At 36.4% G+C, this 22,966-nt stretch overlaps 1 protein-coding gene across 7 annotated transcripts in view; it reads left to right on the plus strand.

Annotated features, from left to right (window-relative positions):
- LOC144970517 (uncharacterized) overlaps positions 1–22,966 on the plus strand; it is a 68,961-nt gene that overhangs the window by 40,212 nt on the left and 5,783 nt on the right. For 5 of the 7 annotated variants that reach the window (XM_078910246.1, XM_078910243.1, XM_078910240.1 and 2 more), the window contains exons 2-3: positions 11,745–11,771; positions 13,823–13,935. In XM_078910246.1, coding sequence (XP_078766372.1) covers positions 13,851–13,935 — 85 coding nt within the window. In that variant the 5' untranslated portion in view covers positions 11,745–11,771; positions 13,823–13,850. The remainder of the gene's footprint in view (positions 1–11,744; positions 11,772–13,822; positions 13,936–22,966) is intronic. The other 2 variants (XM_078910241.1, XM_078910245.1) reach the window with 1 other exon arrangement.

A 22,966-nucleotide genomic window follows, 5' to 3' on the forward strand; every position in this document is an offset into this window, starting at 1 on the left:
GGACCAGCACTTTATCGGGTCACGATAGCTCAGATGGTAGAGCACTAGCTTCACACGCAAAGGGCATGTGATCGATCCCGGGTGCAGTCAATATTTTTTTTCTGGAACCCCCCCCCTCTGTCAACCCAGCTGTGAATGGCTAGCTAAGTCTGTTAGATTTGGCGGAAAGTACTTTGCGGTAGACCAATGTCCTATCCAAAGGATAACAAGCAATTGCTATTGTCCGTTTCACGCTATAGAAACTGGGATAAACTCCCGCTCCATGGCCCGAATGGCTCTGAAGGACTACTTATAGACATAAGGATGAGGGGCTCTAGTAGTGCTACATCTCCTGAAATATACAACGTAATATTATGTTTAACGTCATTTCATTACTGTAAAATTCTAGTATGAGGATGTCATTAAATGAAAATACATATTGCCAACATCAAAGGAATTTGCGATTGCAAAATAACAGATGACGATACAAATTCCATCCTTTTGATTAAATAAATAGATAAAATTGGGTTTAAATTTCTAGTTCAAGGTCAAATGGGATTATTTTAGTGCCTGACGTCATCGAACGCCTTTTTTGTCTTGTCTCTCCTGACTCGTCGCAAGAAACTCGTTTAAAAATAAAATAAAATAAAATAAATAAATAAAATTCCCTTTATTGATCCCGTTGGGGAAATTTTTCTCTAGGGTCTATCCCAAGGGAAGACTGGAATAACCCAGGTGTCAGCCGCAGTGCAGCGCCGCAATTTGAGCTAGGGCGAGGTGACTTGCTATGCTCAAGGTCACACAGCGCAGCGGCAGGTCATCGGATTCGGTACCTTCCGGATACGAAGCAAAGACTGTACCGCTGACCCATGTTACCTCCCTCACAATGTAATTTGGAACTCTCTCCTTACGACTCTTCCCGAAATGCCATACTTAGTCCTTTAGAGCCATTTGGCTCACGGAGCCGAGGTTTATCCCGGTTTCTTATATGGTGAAATGGACAGCAATAATTGTTTGCTACCCTTTAGATAGGACGTTAGTCTATCCCAAAGTACTTTCCTACATATCTATCAGATCCATCTAACCAATGGGTGGACAGGGGTCAGAAAAAATCTCGACTGCACCTGTGATCGATCTCGGTCCCTTTGCTTGTGAAGCGAGTGCTCTACCAAGTGAGATATAGGACCCCAACTTTTTCATAACAATACTAATTATTGTTACACTGTGTATATTTTCTAATTTTTTGACCTTTTTTTTACCCCTCTTGGCGGAGATTTTATTTTTTGTTCTGGTGGAACTTGTAAATAGACTCAACTCAGGCACATGATGAGACCGCTTAGGATCTACGTATCCTATGTTTGGACAATTACAATTGTTTTGACCGTCCTCTCCCCCCTCCATTATCTACCCCCCCCCCCCAATTCAAGTAATGACATTATCAAATCAATAACGAAGAAACATAAAACAAACATATAGGTTCTTTGTCTTTCTTGAGGTTTGATGCCCTTACTTCTTGTTTTCCAGGTCCATCTCGACTGTCTAAATCTACTAACACTATTCTGTCTGCCGGGACATATTTCTCTCTTTCCAGCCGAAATCAGTCCCGGCAACCCTTGTACGTAGAGTCCCTGACTTCGGACAGAGTTGCATATACGAGATGGAGGTCGGTTTGGACGAATTCAATCCCTCGAGGGGTCGGGGGACATCGACTCTTCGAAACTGGGGGAGAAGTTGCCAGGCTCTTCCACTCGCAAGAGGAGACAGTGGGTAGCGGCCTATCATCGGCTTCGGTCGAGAACATGCTCATCAGCAAGTTCACTTCATCGGAGGGGGGGGGGGGGGTTGCCACATGTCCAACATGTATCCGTTGTGTGTGGTCATGAGTCCGAAACTGCAGGGCATCTAGTTGAACGGTGCGGTGTGACGAAGCGTCCGGGCGGTTTCGCGACCGGACACGATTGCGGTGATGAGTTAGGCCATGGATAGATCGTCATAACAAAGTAGTGAGAGATCCGTTAAATCTGCTACCGTTCTCTGGAAAAACGCGTATTTAAAACTTTGGACAGAAAACTCGTTCTTCAAATATTGATCGGCTAAAATTAAAATGACCTTCACCTTGCTAATACTATCAAACCTGGACCCTCATTCCTGGAACTTCTTCGTAGTCCTTGGTTTGAGAATTTTTAGCAAGATGGAGGTCATCATCAATGGAACAATATTTGAAGAACCAGATTTCTAGCCAACATTTTGAATACGCGATTTTTAAGAGTAAGAAATTTAGAAATTAAGGATCAGGCACCGGTGTAAGATACAGATCTGAACAAGTGTGTATGAAATGTGCCAGACAAAGCAAGACAGTTTTTGGGATGTTTTTTTCTTGTATTTTTCTTTCTTGTTTTGTCTGGCACCTTTCATACCTACATACACTGTTCTAATCTTTTTTTACCAGAGTACGGCAGTACAAATGCTTTCATACAGTTTCTTTGATGCGTTTTCTGCCATATTTCCTTCTCATTCCCTTCAATCTTCTCCATTCGTCTTTTGTATTTCTTTTTCATTCGCATTTTAATCTGTAAAATATTATTCTATCACATGACTTGAATTCACTTTAGTTAAACCAATGGCGATGCTGGTAATAGTGATGGGAATTGAATGAATGAATGAATGTATGAATGCTGAGTTCCCATTTATTTATCTGGTCACGTACGGCTTTTTTTTTTTTTTTTTTTGCCGAGATTAATCCTGTCTGATTTGATACGTGGGTGTCCATTTCATTAATCAAACATCGGATACCTGTTTGTATTTGTTTGATGATTGCGATAATAACACCAACGGAAATGTCTGTGAAAGAAAAAGTAATTATTCGGCATGGTTTAATATTTTCAAGGCTATGTGAGGCTATGTGGTGTTGTGGTATAACAGTCGTAGTAGATGGTAAGGTCCTGGGTTCGAGCTCCCTCGGCGCATATAGAAATAGATAGAATGGGAGATAGATAGATAGATAGACAGATGGATATATAGATAGAGAAAGAAAGATAGAGATGGGGAAGAGAGAGAGAGAGAGAGAGAGAGAGTGAAGAGAGAGAGAGAGAGAGAGAGAGAGAGGAGAGAGAGAGAGAGAGAGAGAGAGAGAGAGAGGAGAATCTATTTGTGTTTCTGTTTTACTTGAACGAAGAACTACAATGTCCATTATGAAGATGAGTACTTCATTGTTTTATCTTTAAAAGGAAGTCAAGCCATCACGTTAGAAACCCTTTAGACATCTTGTTCTTTGTAGATAAGACACGTCCAACATCCTTTATCAATGGCCACACCAGATGTAAGGGATCACGTAGCTCACTTGGTAGAGCACGAGGCTTATAAACAAAGGAACGATCATTGACCCCTGGATTCGGTCATAATACGTATTTGTGACCCTCCGTCTCAAAACAGTATTATGTCGGGATGATTCAGACAAGTAAATTTAGAGATAGAATGATGAGAAATTGGACCTTATAAGTTTTTGCAAAGCAATAAATAGTTTTTATATTCCACCATGACATAGAGAAAGTAAACCCAAGTTTTATATTTGTGGCTATGAAATCAAATTCCCTAACCGACTGGATCCCGACATAATACCGCTTTGACACTGTGGGGACCATTAAAAATTTTCCCCAGAGAAATTGTCCTTCATATATCTATGAATCAAAATGATTATCATCTTGTCATAAACTCTCAAACCTGAGACTACGCGGAAGTCTTTATTTTTCAGTTTGTGGCAGCATAGATTCTCAATACCACATTATTTCCCCCAGAATTCTTTTATTATTGCTATACAATAATAGGGAAGAAAAGTCACACGTTACACTCTCTATTTTTCCGGTTCAAATTTTATTTGGAAATCTATTTGTGTTTCTTTTTACTTGAACTAAGAACTACAATGTCCATTATGAAGATGAGTATTTCATTGTTATATCTTTAGAAGGAAGTAAAGCCATCATAATACAAACACGATTATACTCCGTAGGGAGCGAAAAAGACGAATGGAGCTTTGGACGAAGCGAGCGGAGTCTTCCTCTCTCTCACAAATCATGAACTGATAACAACAAGCTAAGACCTCTGATCAAACTTTTCTCTTTTATTATCATTCAAGTTTCATTAAATTACTATCGTTTGTATTTAATCATTTTGTTATTAAGTTATTTCGAGATCCTATAATATATATATATATATATATATTATATATATATATATATATATATATATATATATATATATATATATATATATATATATGAGCCAAGGTCAAAAGGTGCCAATTTTTTTTCTCAAAATAAAAGTGACATAATAGTCCATTCATGTTGCTATATGTGTAGCAAAAACCCCGTACTTCATGAATCAAAGGCCCTTTAGATAACTTTAAGGTCTAACGCAGCATAATATCGTCAACAATACCTATAGGTTGCTGGTGTCACCTGTGACCGGTGACACCAAAATGAGACAAAAACTCAATAACCAAATGATTTTTGTTGAGTATCAAACTTTATTTAGTAAGTTATAGACAAAAAGACACAATCAACAACAATCATAGTAAAATAATATTACCAACTATTGGAGAAAATGTTGCTTTTTGGTGTCATCGGTCACAAGCAACATAGAATGCAAATATATTATTTCATAAAATGTTTGTACATTAACAACAACAACAATATTGCATATGCTTATTATCTGCAATGTTCAGAAACTTTTGGAATAAAATGTTGGGAAATAATGTGACCAAAGCATATCTTTTTTAGCGACATTGTCACTTGTGACATTAGACCGATGACACCATTACTTATGTCACAAGCAATACCAAATTGCAATTTCGACAATATATCATTAATTTCAGTCAAACCAGTGTAATAACCACAGTTAAATATGGAATTTAATAATATTTCAGAAACCAAAGACTTCAAAAATAAAAATATACATGGAAATTAGAGCATCTGAATGTGACTTGTGACATAACACCGGTGACACCATTACTTATGTCACAAGCAACACCAAATCACACTTTCTTCCATAATATATCATTATTTTCAGTCAAAAAAGCACAATAACCTACTCTAAAATGAAATTCAATATTATTTTAAGAAACTAAATACTTCTAAATTGGATATATACTTAGAAATTAGTAATACCATTGTTGCTATTACTTTGGTCAAAATCGGCACTAGAACGCAATTTTGCCTCAATAAATCAAGAATAGCAACTGAACACATGTAATATAGCCTGTTAAAATGTAATTCAATGACATTTCAAGCTTTGAAGAACATGAAAACAGAAATACATTAAAAACTTCAAACTTAAGTGTCACCTGTGACATTTTAAGCAATGACACCAATGGTCACAAAAAGTACCAGAAGTCACATAAACACTAGATAAATATCAGCCATGGTAATGAATTCATGTAACCATACCGTAACATCCGCCCTCCTGTTCAAATCTGCTAGTTTGTAGTAATTTAGTGTGTTAATAGTAAATCAAATCAAATTTCTTGACAACCCTTCTATCTATCTGGATTCGTCAAAAGCTTGAGTTTTGTCTTTTTCTTGATTGATACAACCCTGAAACATAAAAAAAATTAGAATTACAAGGAAACAATTAATTGTGTCAAAATCACAGTCTTATGTGAGATGTCATAATATCATATTTGTAAATAGAATAACAGCTGAAAACATAATTTTTTGGTGGCACTTTGTAATATCCAATATAAAGTGTTGCTTGTGACAATGTAAAATAGCGATGACACCAAAGTTCAACTTACCTTTTCTCCCTGGAGCCACGCTGGAAAGGCAAATGAAAGTGCTGCACTTCAAAGACTGGTAAGAAGGGTGGATCAAAATTGCGAATCGCCATTTAACGAAACAAATTTCCACGTGTTCACGCATGTCGTGTTGCTTGTGACAAATGACACCAAAACCAATAAACCTCAATATCGGTAAAACGGTATACGTTTACTCCAAGATTTGAGTTCAGATAGTAAATCTATGCTTTTTTTCTCATAATAAAACATTTATAAATATTAAACATGAGCTTTAAAGTTTCGTGTCGAGTCTTAGTATTGTGCTGTGTTTGATGACACCAAAGGTCACAAGCAACACCAACTTTTTAAGAACTCTATATGAAACTTATTCAGATAAGTAATATACTGCAATTGTGTTTAAAAGTAAATTTTGACTTTATACTATCAGTCAAATTTCAATCACGTGAGCTAAAACATCACATTTAATTTCTACATGATTTCTAAAAAGGTGATGCGTTGACCTCGTTTTAAGCACATGCCAAACAGCATTCAAATTTCACTTTCAAGTTGTTTATTTCATATTCTGTTGAACAGAGTATGTTGAGCTATCTCATTTTATCTCTTCTTCATATTATCAATTGATTACAAGCATTAACCCAATGAAAAAAGCCCATAATTAAGTAAAAATCAAATTTTCTTAACACTGGTATCAGGCGGGCACCTTTTGACCTTGGCTCATATATATATATATATATATATATATATATATATATATATAAATATTTATATATTATATTTTTGTTTGTTTTTTGTTTGTTTTTTTTTCCTTTTTTTTCTTTCCCTCCCCCCATCTCTATATCTTTTCCTTCTCTCTCCCTCTCCCTCTCTCTCTCTCTCTCTCTCTCTCTCTCTATCTCTATCTCTCTCTCTCTCTCTCTCTCTCTCTCTCTGTCTCATTCTCGTCTCCAATATCTATCTACCAAGATACCTAAGACAAAATAATATTATAATTCATAACTCAATCTGACTGATGTCAACGCTATCGTCCTAGAGGGACAGGGAACGTATTAACCATGTGTCGACAAAATCATGCGATCAAATGCTTCTTTCGCTTTGATCCAAGAGTGAAAAAAATTAAAGCACCCCCTTACAATTAGCTCTCTCTTTACCAGCCATTTTCAGGATTAAAACTTCATACCCAACTAACGCAAAAATACATTTTTATCACTCTGACAAATAGCAGTAAAGTTCTTGCCATACATTATTTCTTTAGTAAAACATGCTCAACAACACACTGTTCATTTTCTTTAAATGTTATGATGTACAAAAGAAAAAAATTGAATAAGAAAAATGTTGGTTGTATCGTAACTCGTCCTCTAAATATCAATCAATTTTAATGACCCTCATCTTGACAAAAAAAAAAAAAACAACCCAAAACCTCTCAAACCTGGGACTTAAGAAAGACCTTGCGAAGTCCCAGATTTGAGAGTTTTTGCCAAGAAGTGGGTCATTTAAATCGATCGATATTTGAAGGGCGAGTTTCCTGGCCAAAATTAAAATACGACAGTTAAATGGTTAAACACAACTCAAAGATTTCATTGGAGATATTGATGGTGATGAATGTAAAATGAATGCTTTGGTTGTAGACATTGATGACAGTTACTCTATATCTTATCACAATATGATTGCTATAAGTGGGACAGGCGAAGTACCTTTGAATACCGCCTATGCTTTTGAAGTTTCAAACTGAAAATAGATAAATAAATATGTAGCGGGAAATGTAGAATTAAAATGAAGATAAAACAATAAAATTATTAGGATGTATTATAAAATAGTTGTAGAAGCAAATTATATGATGTTGTAAGGGATGAAGGATTTCTTGTATTTGTAGATCAGATTTATATGACGATATAAGGGGTGAAGGATTTCTTGTGTTTGTAGATCAGAATTATATGACGATATAAGGGGTGAAGGATTTCTTGTGTTTGTAGATCAGAATTATATGACGATATAAGGGATGAAGGATTTCTTTTGTTTGTAGATCAGAATTATATGACGATATAAGGGGTGAAGGATTTCTTGTGTTTGTAGATCAGAATTATATGACGATATAAGGGGTGAAGGATTTCTTGTGTTTGTAGATCAGAATTATATGACGATATAAGGGTGAGGATTTCTTTTAGTTTTGACTTAAGGGTAGGATTCTTGTTTGTAGATAATTATATGACGATATAAGGGGTGAAGGATTTCTTGTGTTTGTAGATCAGAATTATATGACGATATAAGGGGTGACGGATTTCTTTTGTTTGTAGATCAGAATTATATGACGATATAAGGGTGAAGGATTTCTTGTGTTTGTAGATCAAATTATATGACGATATAAGGGATGAAGGATTTCTTGTGTTTGTAGATCAAAATTTATGACGATATAAGGGTGAAGGATTTTTTGTGTTTGTAGATCAGAATTATATGACGATATAAGGGGTGAAGGATTTCTTTTGCTTGTAGATCAGAATTATATGACGATATAAAGGGGTGAAGGATTTTTTTGTGTTTGTAGATCAGAATTATATGACGATATAAAGGATGACGGATTTCTTGTGTCTCTCTGTCTTTGTATTTATAGACAGGAGTCGGTTGCTTCTCTTTGAAAATAAAAAAAAATTGAGTATACTACAAAGGACTGAGTTTCGTTCCTCAAGACATTATTTGGCTTGTTGCAACATAACCAGTGATATAATAATATTCATAATAATGTACATTTATACAGCGCTCATTCTCGTGTAAAACACAAGTTCTGGGCACTTGGAATGTAAATTATCAATTTGAAGAAAAAACAAAAACAGAAACAAAACAAACAACAAACAAGAACAAAACAAAACAAAAAAAAAACCAAGAAAAAAACAGACAAAACAAAATCACAAAAAACAATTTAAAAAAAACAACAAAAGAACCCCCCCCCCCAAATAGAAAAACAACACTCACACACACAAAAACATTTAAGAAGAAAAAAAATAATAAAAGCAAATACAGTAAAGATGTGTCTTGAGATTCTTTTTTTTTTCACAAAGGATAATTATAAATAATTATAATAAATAATAATTATTTTTCACCAGTTAACTCCCGTACCCTAGAAAGACATGCATTAAAAAATTTGGCCATATAACCGATCTTTGAAATAACCGATCAGTTTAACCCTCTCCTTACCAGCCTTTTTCAGAATTTCCCCCAAAGCTCCACACCCACCCAACACAAAAACAGACATATCTTACTCTTCCAGAAACGCAACAAGAACATTTCATACGTAATATTGTTCGACAATATAAGCTCTATTAAAGAATGTCAAGTTTTTGTAGCTATAGCAAAAAGAAATGAAATCTGGATGAAAAAGTGACGGTTGCATCGTAATAAATGTGATTATTTTCCAATAGGTGGTAAGGAGAGGGTTAAACGACTCTCCTCATCGTGGCAAATCTTCTCAAAACTGGGACTTCACACTTTTATCTTAGTGATAAAGAAATCATTACAATTATAATTATATCGACAAACTGAGTATCTATATAATGTTGAATTTTAAAATCATGATTTTACCTTCAAAGGAATACATTTCAAATCGTTCAAAGACCTCCTTTTAAAAATCAATATTTAATTATTTTGCAATTTCTTCCAGTTTTATTTTAATTTATTGTCAAAAATAAATAGTCCAGTATTAAATCCTTTCATTCATGGTTTTACGTCCCTGGTCTCATAAACGTATGTACACATTGGGTTTTTGGTTAAAACACAAAGCAGTTTATGCCGATAACGAAACAAAAAGGATTCAATAGTTTGATGTCACGTCCGCCCAGCAACGAGCAGCTTGGTTATAAACAAAGAAAATCGGAACTTTTTATTCTTCATGCTGGCGAAAACGTTTTCACATGTCATCATGTGATCAGCATGTATAAAAGTCAAAACATGATCAGATTTATAATGTTTTTCTCTTCTGGATACACTTCTATGCTCGTCGGAGAAGTATTTCATAAGGGCGTCGAGAGTGTTCCGATAGTCTGGAACCAGTTACTAAGTTATTATATGTAATTACGAGGGAAGTGTCGTCACGACTGTTGAACCCTATATAGATGAATTGATGATTGACACATTTTCAGGGGGTTGGCAACGCCCACTTTTGACTGCTATGTGATTATTAAAAAAAACAAAAAAATCTGGGAAGCCCACATTTCCAAATGTGTGCTTTTGTCGTTTCATTTATCACACACACACACACACACACACACACACACACATATATATATATATATATATATATGGAGAGAGAGAGAGAGATAGAGAGAGAGAGAGAGCGAGAGAGAGAGAGAGAGAGAGAGAGCGAGAGAGAGAGAGAGAGAGAGAGAGAGAGAGAGAGAGAGAGAGAGAGAGAGAGGGGTAGGCGGCTGACCAAATTATTATTTAAAAAATTGAGCTTTTATACAGCGCAACATCCACTAAACATGCCAAAGCGCTTCACAACGCGTCCCTAATCAACAGCAACACTTTACATGTAGGACGAAACATGACGCCTTTTAGGCGATATAACCATTTTCTAGGACAGACAATGCTGTTAACGGACAGGTACTCATTTTACATCTGATGTACGGTGAGAGAGTAAAGAGCCTTTTCCAAAGACTCAACTATGCGCCGAGGGCGAGGCTCGAACTCAGTACCTTCCAAACCGTAGGCGAGTGTCATACCACGAGACCACATAGCCACACAAGGTATTGCACTGTGTCCGGAAGGACTCGAGTTCGAGCCCGCTACATGTACTTTCATTTTATTTTTTTCAATTGAACAATAATATTATCAACCCTCAAACTTGCTCAATTCGGACAACCTGAGTGGTTAGTTGACACTCTCAGATCTGCCTACTACTACGAAAATTTCTTAGAACTACGGGTTTTTGGCTCCAAACCGACAAGTATATAGATAGTGTGCGCTTGGCTAAGAAGCTCACAAATTGCCATCCGGAAGTATAATAGACCAACACACAAAACGATGTGTAATCTTAAACGTTTATAGTCTGGTTAATGCAGTTTAGTGAGAATTACTCATAAACGCGGATGGCAAAAAACAATAACAAAGACCCGAGTGACGTCAAATTCATTCTACCTATATAGATCTTTGACACAATAAAACTTCTTGAAATCAAAGTTTTGTTGCCGTAGCTAGTTTTATAAGGGAGTTAAAAACAATATTTTAACATATTAATGACAAATTGGTAATTTTTACTAGTAGTTCTAGTGTCTACTATTTTAAAACCCCTGAAAATTACGAATTTTTCCAAGTCCAGGTTGGCAGGTCTACATTCCTTAGTGGAAAAACCAAAGCGACGACATTAACTCACCCAATCCTAGAGATTCTCGCTACTTTTCAAAATTGGAAAATGTATAAAAAAATTAGCACGTGAATAGATAGCTTTATTCAACTTCCATTAACATGTAAAAATTAAAAACATTAGCTTTGATACTACGCCTATAATTTGTCTCAGAAAAATGTAATAAATAGACATTGGCTAAAAGTAACCCGGGTAAACAACGGATATATTCGGTGTTAGGGCTGAGTGAGTTAATAACGAAGCCGCGTTCAAGGGCATGGTTTCTTGTCGGGAAGCGTGGCTGAGTGTTACGGTCTTTGCTTCGAACGCTAAGGGTACAGTTTGTTTCAATTATTTTGACATTGTACAATACTAAAAATAATAATAATGATGGAAACTTATATAGTGCTATAACTCCGAGACACCAGACTCTAAGCGCTTAAATTTAAGAGTACAATTTAAAAGTCACTTCTGGATGGTTTGTTTTGACATGTACCTTATCATACTCGATTATACTTAACCCAAAATCTAAACGGGAAAACCCTTAACTTGTCACTTATATTGGAACATTTATTTATTCCTTACATCCTCATACTGACTTCGTCACCATGGCTGTCATTGTAATGATGTTTGTGTGTTGTTCTAAAGAGGACTTTTGGACAATTCCACCATTCTGTGAGTTGTTTTGCTTTTATGGCCATTTCTGTTTTGTCTTTGTTTTAGTCCATCTTGCTCTCTCTCATTCTTCGTGCGTATTTCGTCACGTTGTGCGGCTATGTGGTCTCATGGTATGATACTCGCTTTCGGATCGGAAGGTCCTGAGTTCGTGCCTCGCTCGGCGCTTAGTTGAGTCCTTGGAAAAGGTTTCTTTACTCATATTCTCTCACCGTATCAGGTGTAAAATGAGTACCTGGCCGTTAACAGCGTTGTCTCTGTCGGAAAAAAATGCCTAGCAGGCCTCATGTCTCGTTCTATATGTTACGTGTTGCTGTTGGATAGGGACCCCTTGTAAAGCGCTTTGAGCGCGTTTAGTCGATATTGATCTATATAAATGCTCTACTTTAATAAGAATAATAATAGTGCACATTTGTTAAGGGAGTCTTTTCCCGCTATATAATGCTAGCTCTGGTCGCATAAAAAAATAATATTATATAGAGCAATATTCACTAAACGTGCTAAAAGCGCTTTACAAGGGTTCCCTGGCCACTTAACATGTAGGACGGGACATTACGCCTGTTAGGCGATGTAACAGTTTTTTTTATCGGGCAGGGACAACGCTGTCAGCGGCCAGGTACTCATTTTACACCTGAGTACGGTGAGACAATATGAGAAAAGTGTCTGTTCCAAGGACTCAACTATACGCCGAGCGAGGCTTAAACCCAGAACCTTCTGATCCGAAAGCGAGTGTCTCACCACAAGACAACATAGCCGCGCACAATAGACGATAATGTGTCGGGAATACTCGGACCCCGAGAAGTGGATTTATCTTGAGTTTTTGAGCTTTTTGATCTTAATTTTATATAGCACAATATCCACGAAATGTGCTCAAAGCGCTTCACAAAGGGTTCCTAGCCAACAGCGACACTTAACATGTAGAACTAGACACGACGCCTGTTATTAGGCGATGTTACAATTTTTTTGGGACACAACGCTGTTAAAGGCCAGGTACTCATTTTACACCTGAGTACGGTGAGACAATATGTAATAAGACTATGCGTCATCAATATGCTCAGGTGGTGGGCAAGTTCTGAAGTTGGCTATGGGTCGTCCGTAACAATATTTTTTTATATTTAAATAATTAAACCTAGACATTGAAATTTTCTATGGGCATGATCTATATTACATTTCCATGTGCTCGAGGTCATTGGTCACATTGCAAAGTGTGCTCAAAATGACCCACATAGTGAGAAGTGTTCACAGTTTGAGAAATATCCAACGTCACAATTGGTCGTTTTGCTCACCGAACTCATTGGTATATTAACATATTTTTCATAAACAAAGCAGTGTGTTTACATTTATTGAGAAATGTCCAACATATCATGTGATCGATGACGAGGTTGGACAAAAACATGAATATAGATCGCTCCCATTAACTAGTTATAATATAATAATATATTATAACTGACATCATTTTTAAAACTGTAAGCACTTTAAGTTGTTTGAATAACCTGGAAAAGTAGAAAAAACGGTAGGGGCTGCCTGAATCCGGTGATCGTAAAATACTAACAAAAGAGTGAAATTGGAGAGGCTTCATATGGGAACAAAACAGACAATTGACGTTTATTTTTATTTAGGGTTTGTACCCGAAACGTCCATTGTCTGTTTTGTTCCCATACGAAGCCTCTCCATTTTCACTCTTTCGTTAGTTTGAATAACCTGGGACTTCAACTATAAGATAATATTAATATAGTAAAAATTCGTACCAGTCATAGTAGCCACAAGACGAGTTCACGGTGTCTAGAAACCATCAATTTATGGCAAAGGTCAGGTGCCAATCTCCATTTGTTTACAAAATTTGGGGTATCCTGAGGCATGAGCTGGTAGTGTTACCCAAAGTAGCAAACCGAAAAAAAGGCCTATACAATTTTACCCCTAAAGATATAGAGGGCATGAGTATATGTAATAATGAGAGAAAAAAAAGGGCAGAATAAAGACGCATAGTACTATATTACCATAAATATACGAGTCTCTCCATCCAACAATCTCCCCATTGTTTCCTTTTACAGACTCCGTTAATCAAAGGTCGTGGACAGAATGGACGGGAGGTTGTCGTCCTTGGTGATCATCGCCACTGAAACGCTGTGTCTCATTGTTATTGGTCTGAACCCTGGAGCGAATGGTACGTTTTCATCACATTAGTGACATTCAGAGACATTGCTTACTAATCAAAAAACTATCTTGCTTTTTCTTAAAAGCTATCTAATCGCTGTATTCTTACAAAACACATTTATATATTAATTTCAGTTTTCACTCACTCACACATTCAGTTTTGGCTAGAGATTAAAAAACAACAACAAAAATTAAGATATTGATCGATTGAAATAACACTTCACTTGTCAAATTATAGTCGTCAACCTGTGAATTTCGGTTTTAGACTTCTTGTTATATATCCTCTTCAACTTTTTCATCATCATCATCATCATCATCATCATCATCATCATCATCATCATCATCATCATCATCATCATCATCATCATCAACTTTTAAATCGACTAATTTACTAAGAATGAACATTACTGTCGATGTTGCATATTCCCACACCCAGTAAAGAAAAATATGAAGACAATTTATAGTACTTCCCGGAAAGTCTGCAGTTCATCTTTAAAGGTTTCAATATTGCTCAGGTTGTTCCAGACTGATCAACCACATTGTCATACTCAGAAATAGCACGCATTAAAAAAATTTTGGCCAAAAAAATCGTCCTTCAAACATCAATCGATTAAAATGACCCTTATGCAGGGAAGAACTCGGAAACCGGGGGCTTCGTAAGTCCCAGGTTTTAGAGTTTTTGCCAAGATAATTGTGATTTAAATCGATCGATATTTGAAAGACAAGTCTTCTGACCAAAATTTTAAATACATGTTTTTTTTCAGAGTATAACAGCATTGTTCAGTTTTGGTTTAACTGAGATTTTATAGTATTAATGTTTAATCTATTTTAGACAGCTTGATGTGTTGCGTTTGATAAATCGTAGGACAACATTTTCCTTCTTACATGCCACTACTACTACTACTACTACTACTACTACTACTACTACTACTACTACTACTACTACTACTACTACTACTACTACTACTACTACTACTACGACTACTACTAATTAAAATAATAACAAAAAATATTTATGATGACGATAATAATAATAATAATAATAATAATAATAATGATATTATTATTATTATAATGATAATAATGATAATAATAATAATAATATAATTATTAATAATATTATATGATGATGATGATGATGATATAATAATAATAATAATAATAATAATAATAATAATAATAATAAATAAATAAATAAATAAATAAATAAATAAATAAATAAATAATAATACACATAAATACATCCATTTTGCTCTGGCCTTTAAGGTTTATTAAAGTTATCGGTATTAAAAGTTTAAAAATTCCAGCCAAAATGTTTAAAATATATAATTTGTCAGAATACGACAGAAAAGACTGCGTGTTTGATTCTGGTTCCAACCTTCACACATTTCTTATGAATCACGTGGTTTTGACGGCGGCGCGTCGATTACGTTGCTAAAAGTCACTACTATCACAACATTACGAAATTCTTTTTGCTCACCTCAGGAACGTGGTCATCGAAGGTCATTATGTTATCGCTGAGTCGATAAAGTCACTGGTACTCCATTCGTTCTATTGCGGGTGTAAAGGTTAGTTTCATTAAATGATCACAAAAAACCAAAAACAAACAAACAAACAAACGAACAAACAAAAACAGAACAACAAAAACAAAAACCAAAAAGAAAAAAAAAAGTAAGCATTTTTTTTTTTTGCTCACCTCACGATGATGGTCATCGAAGGTCATCATGTTCTTTTCTGACTCTAGGTATCGCAATGATAAAGTCACTGGTACTCCATTAGTTCTATTGTGGGTGTAAAGGTTAGTTTTATTACACGATCCCCCCCCCCCCCCCGAAAAAAAAAACCCAATTAAAACAAACAAACAAACAAACAAAAATCAAAACAAAACAAAAAATAACAAAAAAAAAATAATAAAAAATAAAAAAGGAGGCATTTTTTTTGCTCACCTCACGATGATGGTCATCATCGAAGGTCATCATGTTCTTTACTGACTCAAGGTATCGAATTCATAAAGTCTCTGGTACTCCATTCGTTCTATTGCGGATGTAAAGGTTAGTTTCATTACACGATCACAAAAAACAAACAAACAAACAAACAAAAAACAACAAAACTAAACAAAAAAAAAAAAAACAAACAAACAAAACAAACAAAAACCAAAAAAAAAAAAAAAAGTAAGCATTTATTTTTGCTCACCTCACGATGATGGTCATCAACGAAGGTCATCGTGTTCTTTTCTGACTCTAGGTATCGAATTGATAAAGTCACTGTGTGTTACTTTATTAGTTCTATTGTGGGTGTAAAGGTCAGTTTCGTTACATGATCACAAAACATAACACGCATTTTGGTAGACCCCTATTAGGTGGAAGTCATTGATATTTATGTCTTTGTTTGTTTTTTTTTTTTGTTTTTAAGGGTTTTACGGCGCTTGCAACACATTTAGGTTATATCAGCGCCAGTAAAAAGGAAGAAAATGGGATAGTAAAAAGTTCTAGAATTACAATTAAAGCACCCAAGAGAAAGGAAGACAAAGGGGAACTGGGAACAAATAGGGATCAGATGCAGATTCCAAGAGCAAACCATCAATGTACTTAGTTTGAGATCACCTATAAGTCTCATCCGGACACAAGCACAAAACCCAACAAAGAGGAATACACTCAAATGCTTACATTATTCATTAAAAATAACAAACATAATAATACATAACAGAGAGATGATTTACAAGGAAAAAAATATCATCTCCCAAAACAATAACTATGCATTTGACTGTTTCCCTCCCAGCCAGGGTCAGGACAAAACCAAGTAATCTCACTCCAAGACGACAGAAAACAATTGGAAAACGGGTATGGTGGGATAGAAGACACAGCATGTACCTCCCTGCCCGCTATGGGAGGTCTGGCTCCCCACCCAGATGTCTTTGTTTACTATAGCTGCTACATTCATATAGATCTACGTCTTGCGGAATGACAACAACGTTTTGTGGTTTTGTAATGGGGTTTTATCCTGTATCTAGACGAACATTGACCTTGAGGTTTTATTTAGTGCAATATAGATAGTATGCGCTTGCCTAAAAAACTCACAACATTGACATCCGGAAGTATAACGGACCGACACACAAAACTTTGTGTAACCATGATCGCATATAGTAAGGTTAATACAGCATAGTGAGAATTACTCATAAACTCGGATGGCAAAAAACAATAACAAAGACCTGAGTGCCGTCATCTTCGAACTATCTATATACTAAATGTGCTCAAAGCGCTTTGCAAAGGGTCCCTGACCAACAGTTTCACGTAACATGGAGAACGAGACATTTTTCTTTCCGACAGAGACAACGCTGTTAATGGCCAGATACTTCTTTTACACCTGATTAAGGTGAGAGAATGTGAGTAAATAAAGAACCTTTTCCTAGGACTCAACTAAGCGCCAAGCAAGGCTCGAACCCAAGACCTTCTGATCCAAAAGCGTGTGTCCTATCACAAGACCACATAATATCCGCACTTTGGCTACAGTTGTATGTCATGTGTAATGACAACATCGTTTTGTGTTGTTGTTGTGAAATGGAACAATTGGATTCAATAAACATCGTTTTGTGTTGTTGTTGTGAAATGGAACAATTGGATTCAATAGTCTGATGTCACGTCGCCCAGCAACGGCGGTCATCGTGGTTCTAAACAAAGAAAATCTGTGCTTTTTATTCTTCATGCTGGCTAGAACTTTTCATATGTTTTGTGATCAGAATATGTAAACGTCAAAACATTATCAGATTTATATTTTTTTCCCTCTGGATACGTTTTTATGCTCGTGGGAGAAATATTTCATAAATGCGTTCGCCATTGTTCCGATAGTTTAGAGCCAGTTACTAAGTTACCATGCGCCATTACAAGGGAAGTGACGTTACGACTATTGAAGCGTATTAACAATAAATAAGTTGAGGGGGAAGGGGGGGGGGGGCGAAATGATAAAGTCACTGTTACTCTGTTAGTTCTATTGTGGGTGTCAAGGACAGTTTCATCACGTGATCACAAAACATAACACGCATTTTTGTAGACATCTCGGATCGGAGAAAATCTTTGACATTTAATTTATGTCCTTGCTACATTCATATATCTACGTCTTGCGTAATGACAACAACGTTTTGTGTTGATGTGCCTGTTTTTATCCTGTATCTCGATGAACATTGACCATGCGCTTTTATATAGCGCAATATACACTAAACGTGCTCAAAGCGCTTTGCAAAGGGTCATTGACCAACAGCAGCACGTAATATGTAGAACGAGACATGACGCCTTTTAGGCGATATTAGATTTTTTTTCTCCGACAGAGACAACGCTGTTAACGGCCAGGTATACTCATTTTACACATCAGTACGGTGAGAGAATGTCAGTAAAGAGCCTTTCCAAAGACTCAACTATGCGCCGAACCAGGCTCGAACTCAGAACTTTCTGATCTGAAAACTTGTGTCACACCACTCTGTTACTCTATTAGTTCTATTGTGGGTGTAAAGGTCAGTTTCATCACGTGATCACAAAACATAACACGCATTTTGGTAGACACCTCGGATCGGAGAAAGTCTTTGACATTTAAAATTGATGTCCTTGTGTACTTTATAGAGCTACAGATGTACGTCTTACGTAATGAAAATTGAGAAATTAGGGAGGAGGCACCGGTGTAAGATAGTAATGGTAGCGCGTCTGATAGGTAGACCGAAGGTCTGAAGTTCGATCCCAGTCGAGGAAAACTTTTATTTTTTGGGGGTTTATCTTACACTGGTGCCAGCTCCATATTTCACAATCTGATTATTTGAAAAAAAAATTTTTAAAAATGGAGCTACTCAAAATGTCTTCGTCCTCATCTTCTCGTGCTCATTGTTTGTGTTGTGTGATACAGGCGTGGGGTTCACAGTGTTCCAACCATCGGGAACCTCTGTGGTGTAATGGTAGCACGTCTGACCAGTCATCAAGAAGTCTGAGGTTCATTCCCAGTCAACACAGACTGTTTTTATAAGATGTTTTTTTTGTCTTGAATATTTCTTCTGTGCGGCTATATGGTCTTGTGGTATGCCACTCGCTTTCGAATCGGAAGGTCTTGGGTTCGAGCCTCGCTCGGGGCATAGTTGCGTCCTTGGAAAAGACTCTTTACTCACATTCTCTCACCGTATTCAGGTGTAAAATGAGTACCTGGCCGTTAACAACGTTGTCTCTGTTCGAAAAAAATGTAATATCGCCTAACAGGCGTCATTTCCCGTCCTAAATGTTAAATGTTGCTGCTGACCAGGGACCCCTTGTAAAGCGCTTTGAGCACGTTTAGTGGATATTGCGCTATATAAAAAGCTCAATCTCAATCTTTCATGCTTTGTCTGACACCGTTCATATACACTTGTTCAGATCTATGCGTAATGCTAACATCGTTTTGTAAATAAAATTCCCTTTATTCATCACATAGGGGAAATTTGTCTCTTGGGTCTATTCCAATGCAGCGCCGCAAATTGAGCTAAGGCGAGATGACTTGCTCAAGGCCACACAGCGCAGCGGCGGGTGATCGAACCCGGTACCTTTCGGGTACGAAGCAAAGAGACCGTAACGCTGAACCACGCTGGCCCCAGCTAGATCCAACATGTAACTGATATAGAAACTCAAATAACCCACAATATAAATTAGTTGAATGGGAGGGCGAACTGGCTCTAATAAAACAAAACATTGAACTATGGAAGGTCCTGGGTTCGATCCCCACATCGGACACTTTCGTGGGGAGTTTTTTGGTGGATTTTTTGGTGTGATTTGGGCGAGATTAGTATTTCTCATTTTGTTCACAAGAATATCAAGGGTGATTGTTGTTGACTGACACCAGGTCTCTGTATTGTTTGATTATCTCTGTATATTCCTTCCTGAAACGTCTAGGCAAAACGTTTGTATATTCATGTTGGGCTATGTACTCAAATGGTATGACACTCGCCTTCGGATAGGAACGTCCTGGGTTCGAGTGCCTCTGCTGATATAAATACACCTTATAATTTTTTCTGTTACAATAATTTTCTGGATAAATCAGTTTGTAATGTTCTGCTGAAGTTGTCCGATTTTCAGAGTCAAATAATTTTGTTGTTGTGTTAGATTGTTCCACTCCGTCGCTCTGTATAGCGGAAACGTGTATTTGCTACAAAGATAATTGCTTATGCATTAGCAATGTTGTTCGGGAAAATATTTGTTATGTCTGTTTTGCTACTCTTCTGGAACTATAAAATTAAACTCAGAAAAACGAGAAGAAGGGGAAAAAAGAAAAAAAAGAGAAAAAAAAGAGAAAAAAAAAAAAAGAGAGAGAGAGAGAGAGAGAAGAGAGAGAGAGAGAAGAGAGAGAGAGAGAGAGAGAGAGAGAGAGAGAGAGAGAGAGAGAGAGAGAGAGAGAGAATGAGACAGAGGGAGAGGCAGACAGAGAGATGGATAGATAGGCTGAGAGTAAGAGAGAGAGAGAGAGAGAGAGAGAGAGAGAGAGAGAGAGAGAGAGAGAGAGAGAGAGAGAGAGAGAGAATGAGACAGAGGGAGAGGCAGACAGAGAGATGGATAGATAGGCTGAGAGTAAGAGAGAAAGAGTGGGAGAGAGAGAGAGGGAGAGAGAGAAAGAGAGAGAGAGAGACGGAGAGAGAAAGAGAGAGAGAGAGAGAGAGAGAGAGAGAGAGCAACTAATATCGTTGATATTTATAATACAATAAATTCAGTCAGCGGCGGTTCACAGAAAATTTAGTCAGAGATTCCAATATTCTGGATTGACATGTCAAGCATGATTATAGCCGAACCATTTTTTTAATGCTAATTATAATTCTGGGATTGTTTGAGAGAGTTTGAATGATTCTTTGAACATAGCTTCGCTTAAGATTATGTAATAGACACGGAAGATCTAATAATATTGTCAGCGAGAGGGGCTCGGCACTGCAGCTCTATAACAACAACCGCCACTGAATTTAATAAATCCAACAATCCTAGTTCATATTATTTGACGTCCCTGTACACAAGTCGGTTAAATGAGGATATATATTGCATGATGTAAGATTTATTCACATTCATGAGCACTTAGGTAGGCAATTCTTATGTGCGCACATCGATTTAAGTGTTAATGTCTACGCATATCCATATTGCTGACTTATGGTAAAAGGGCGTAAGTGCCAAAGTAAACAAAAAAAAAATGAGCTTTTTGTATTATGGGAATCCCAGTTTCGTGGTGCACAATGCTATCTGAATCACGTATTAATAAACGATTCTGACTCTCTTGTTTTTTTTTAATTCCGGAAGTGTTCTCAACCGCTGCAGGAACTTGCGAGTGCGCGTTGGGAACAAAGTTCGAATTCCAAAACGGAAGAGTGTAAGAAATCTTTTATTCTACCTTTCAATCGATTCTGATTTCGTTATATCTGAATAAAGGACATGTTCGAAAACATTCAAATAATACTTCTTTTGAAAGAATCTGATTTTTAGTGAAATTTACGATTGATAATCTGACGTCACAAATCATGATTGTAAACATGATATCTTTAAGCGTTACCATTTACGGAGAGGGGTTGAATAATGTGCAATATAACATTGTTATAATTACAAAATTTTGAAATTTAAATTTAAAACAAATCTTTAGAATTTCGAATACATTTCCGACTATTGCTCAAAACTAACCCCATTGGACTTACGCTACGTCCTTTTATCATGAGATGGAAGCATAAACTCACTATTCAAATAATATAGAAGATAGATAATGATTTTCTGGCAGAAGTGGCAATATGTCCTGAGACTATATTCCTTTAAGAGATGATGTATGATGTGTGAATTGTGAATAAGAATTTCTGCGTTGCCACTATTATAATATCAACATGGGAATATGTCTGGATGGAGTTCCTGACCTCCCATATTGGGCAGGGAGGTACTTACTGTGTTTTCTATTCCCTTATATCTGTTTTCCAACTTGCTTTCTGTCTTTGTCTTGGAATGAGATTTCTTGGTTTTTTCCTGACCCTGGCCGGATACCCTGGCTGAGAGGGAAACAGTCAAATGTATAGTTAGTTTTGGGAGATGATTTTTCCCCCCTTGTAAATCATCTCTCTGTTATGCACTGTATTATGTTTTGTTTACATATTATATTTGAGTGTATTCCTCTTAGTGGGGACCTGTACTTGTGTTTGGATGAGATTTTAGGTGATCTAAAACGAAGTACTTTGATCATGTGCTCTTGGAATCTATATCTGTCTCCTGTTTGAACCAATTCCCGTTTGTCTTACATTTTCTGGGGTTCCTTAATTGTAATTCTACAACTGTTTACTATCCCATTTTCGTCCTTTTTTACTGGCGCTGATATGAGCTTAATGTGTTGCAAGCGCCGTAAATCCCTTAAAAACAAACATGGAAAAACCTATGCATAGCCACATATTCTGAAGAATGAGTTCCTCTGTTTATAGAGGGAACGAAGTTGACGTCACTCAGCTTTATTATCATTTTTAGACAGCCCCTTATTGATAGTTTCTCAGTAAATTACATCAATCAGACTAAAATCGTTAAAGGTTACATACGGTACTGTGTGTTGGTATGGATAATTAGGCTGGCGGATGTTGTGAATATTTTATCTAAACTCCTAGCATCAATATACTTTTCCGGCTCTAGTTCAGCCCAGCCAACAAAATGTCAGGCAGAGACGGGTTGAATAGAACGACATTGATAGAGGGACGTGAAATAATATGTTGTATAGAATAAAATGTAAAAAAAAAATGTTAAAATATCACTAGTGACAATTTTTGAGGGGTAAATGAGCTTTTCACATTAATTTTCTTTCGCTTGTATATTCCCTCATTCATTCATTTTAACTCACTTTTATTGAATGTTTTATTCATTCAAATGTTTTCAAGAAAATCTAATTTGGTTCATTTTTATTTATAGTTTTCGAAACTTTATCAAAACGGTGCGCTTATTTATTGAGACAGTCCCATTGTAGAAATAATGAATTATGAACTCAAACTATCCTGGACATTTGACTTTAACCCTCTCCTTACCAACTATAGGAAAATCGTCACA

Source organism: Berghia stephanieae, chromosome 4 (assembly GCF_034508935.2).
Source record: "Berghia stephanieae isolate SIO BIC M18660-M18661 chromosome 4, UCSD_Bste_1.3, whole genome shotgun sequence".
In the NCBI taxonomy this organism is placed as follows: Eukaryota; Metazoa; Mollusca; class Gastropoda; order Nudibranchia; family Aeolidiidae; genus Berghia; species Berghia stephanieae.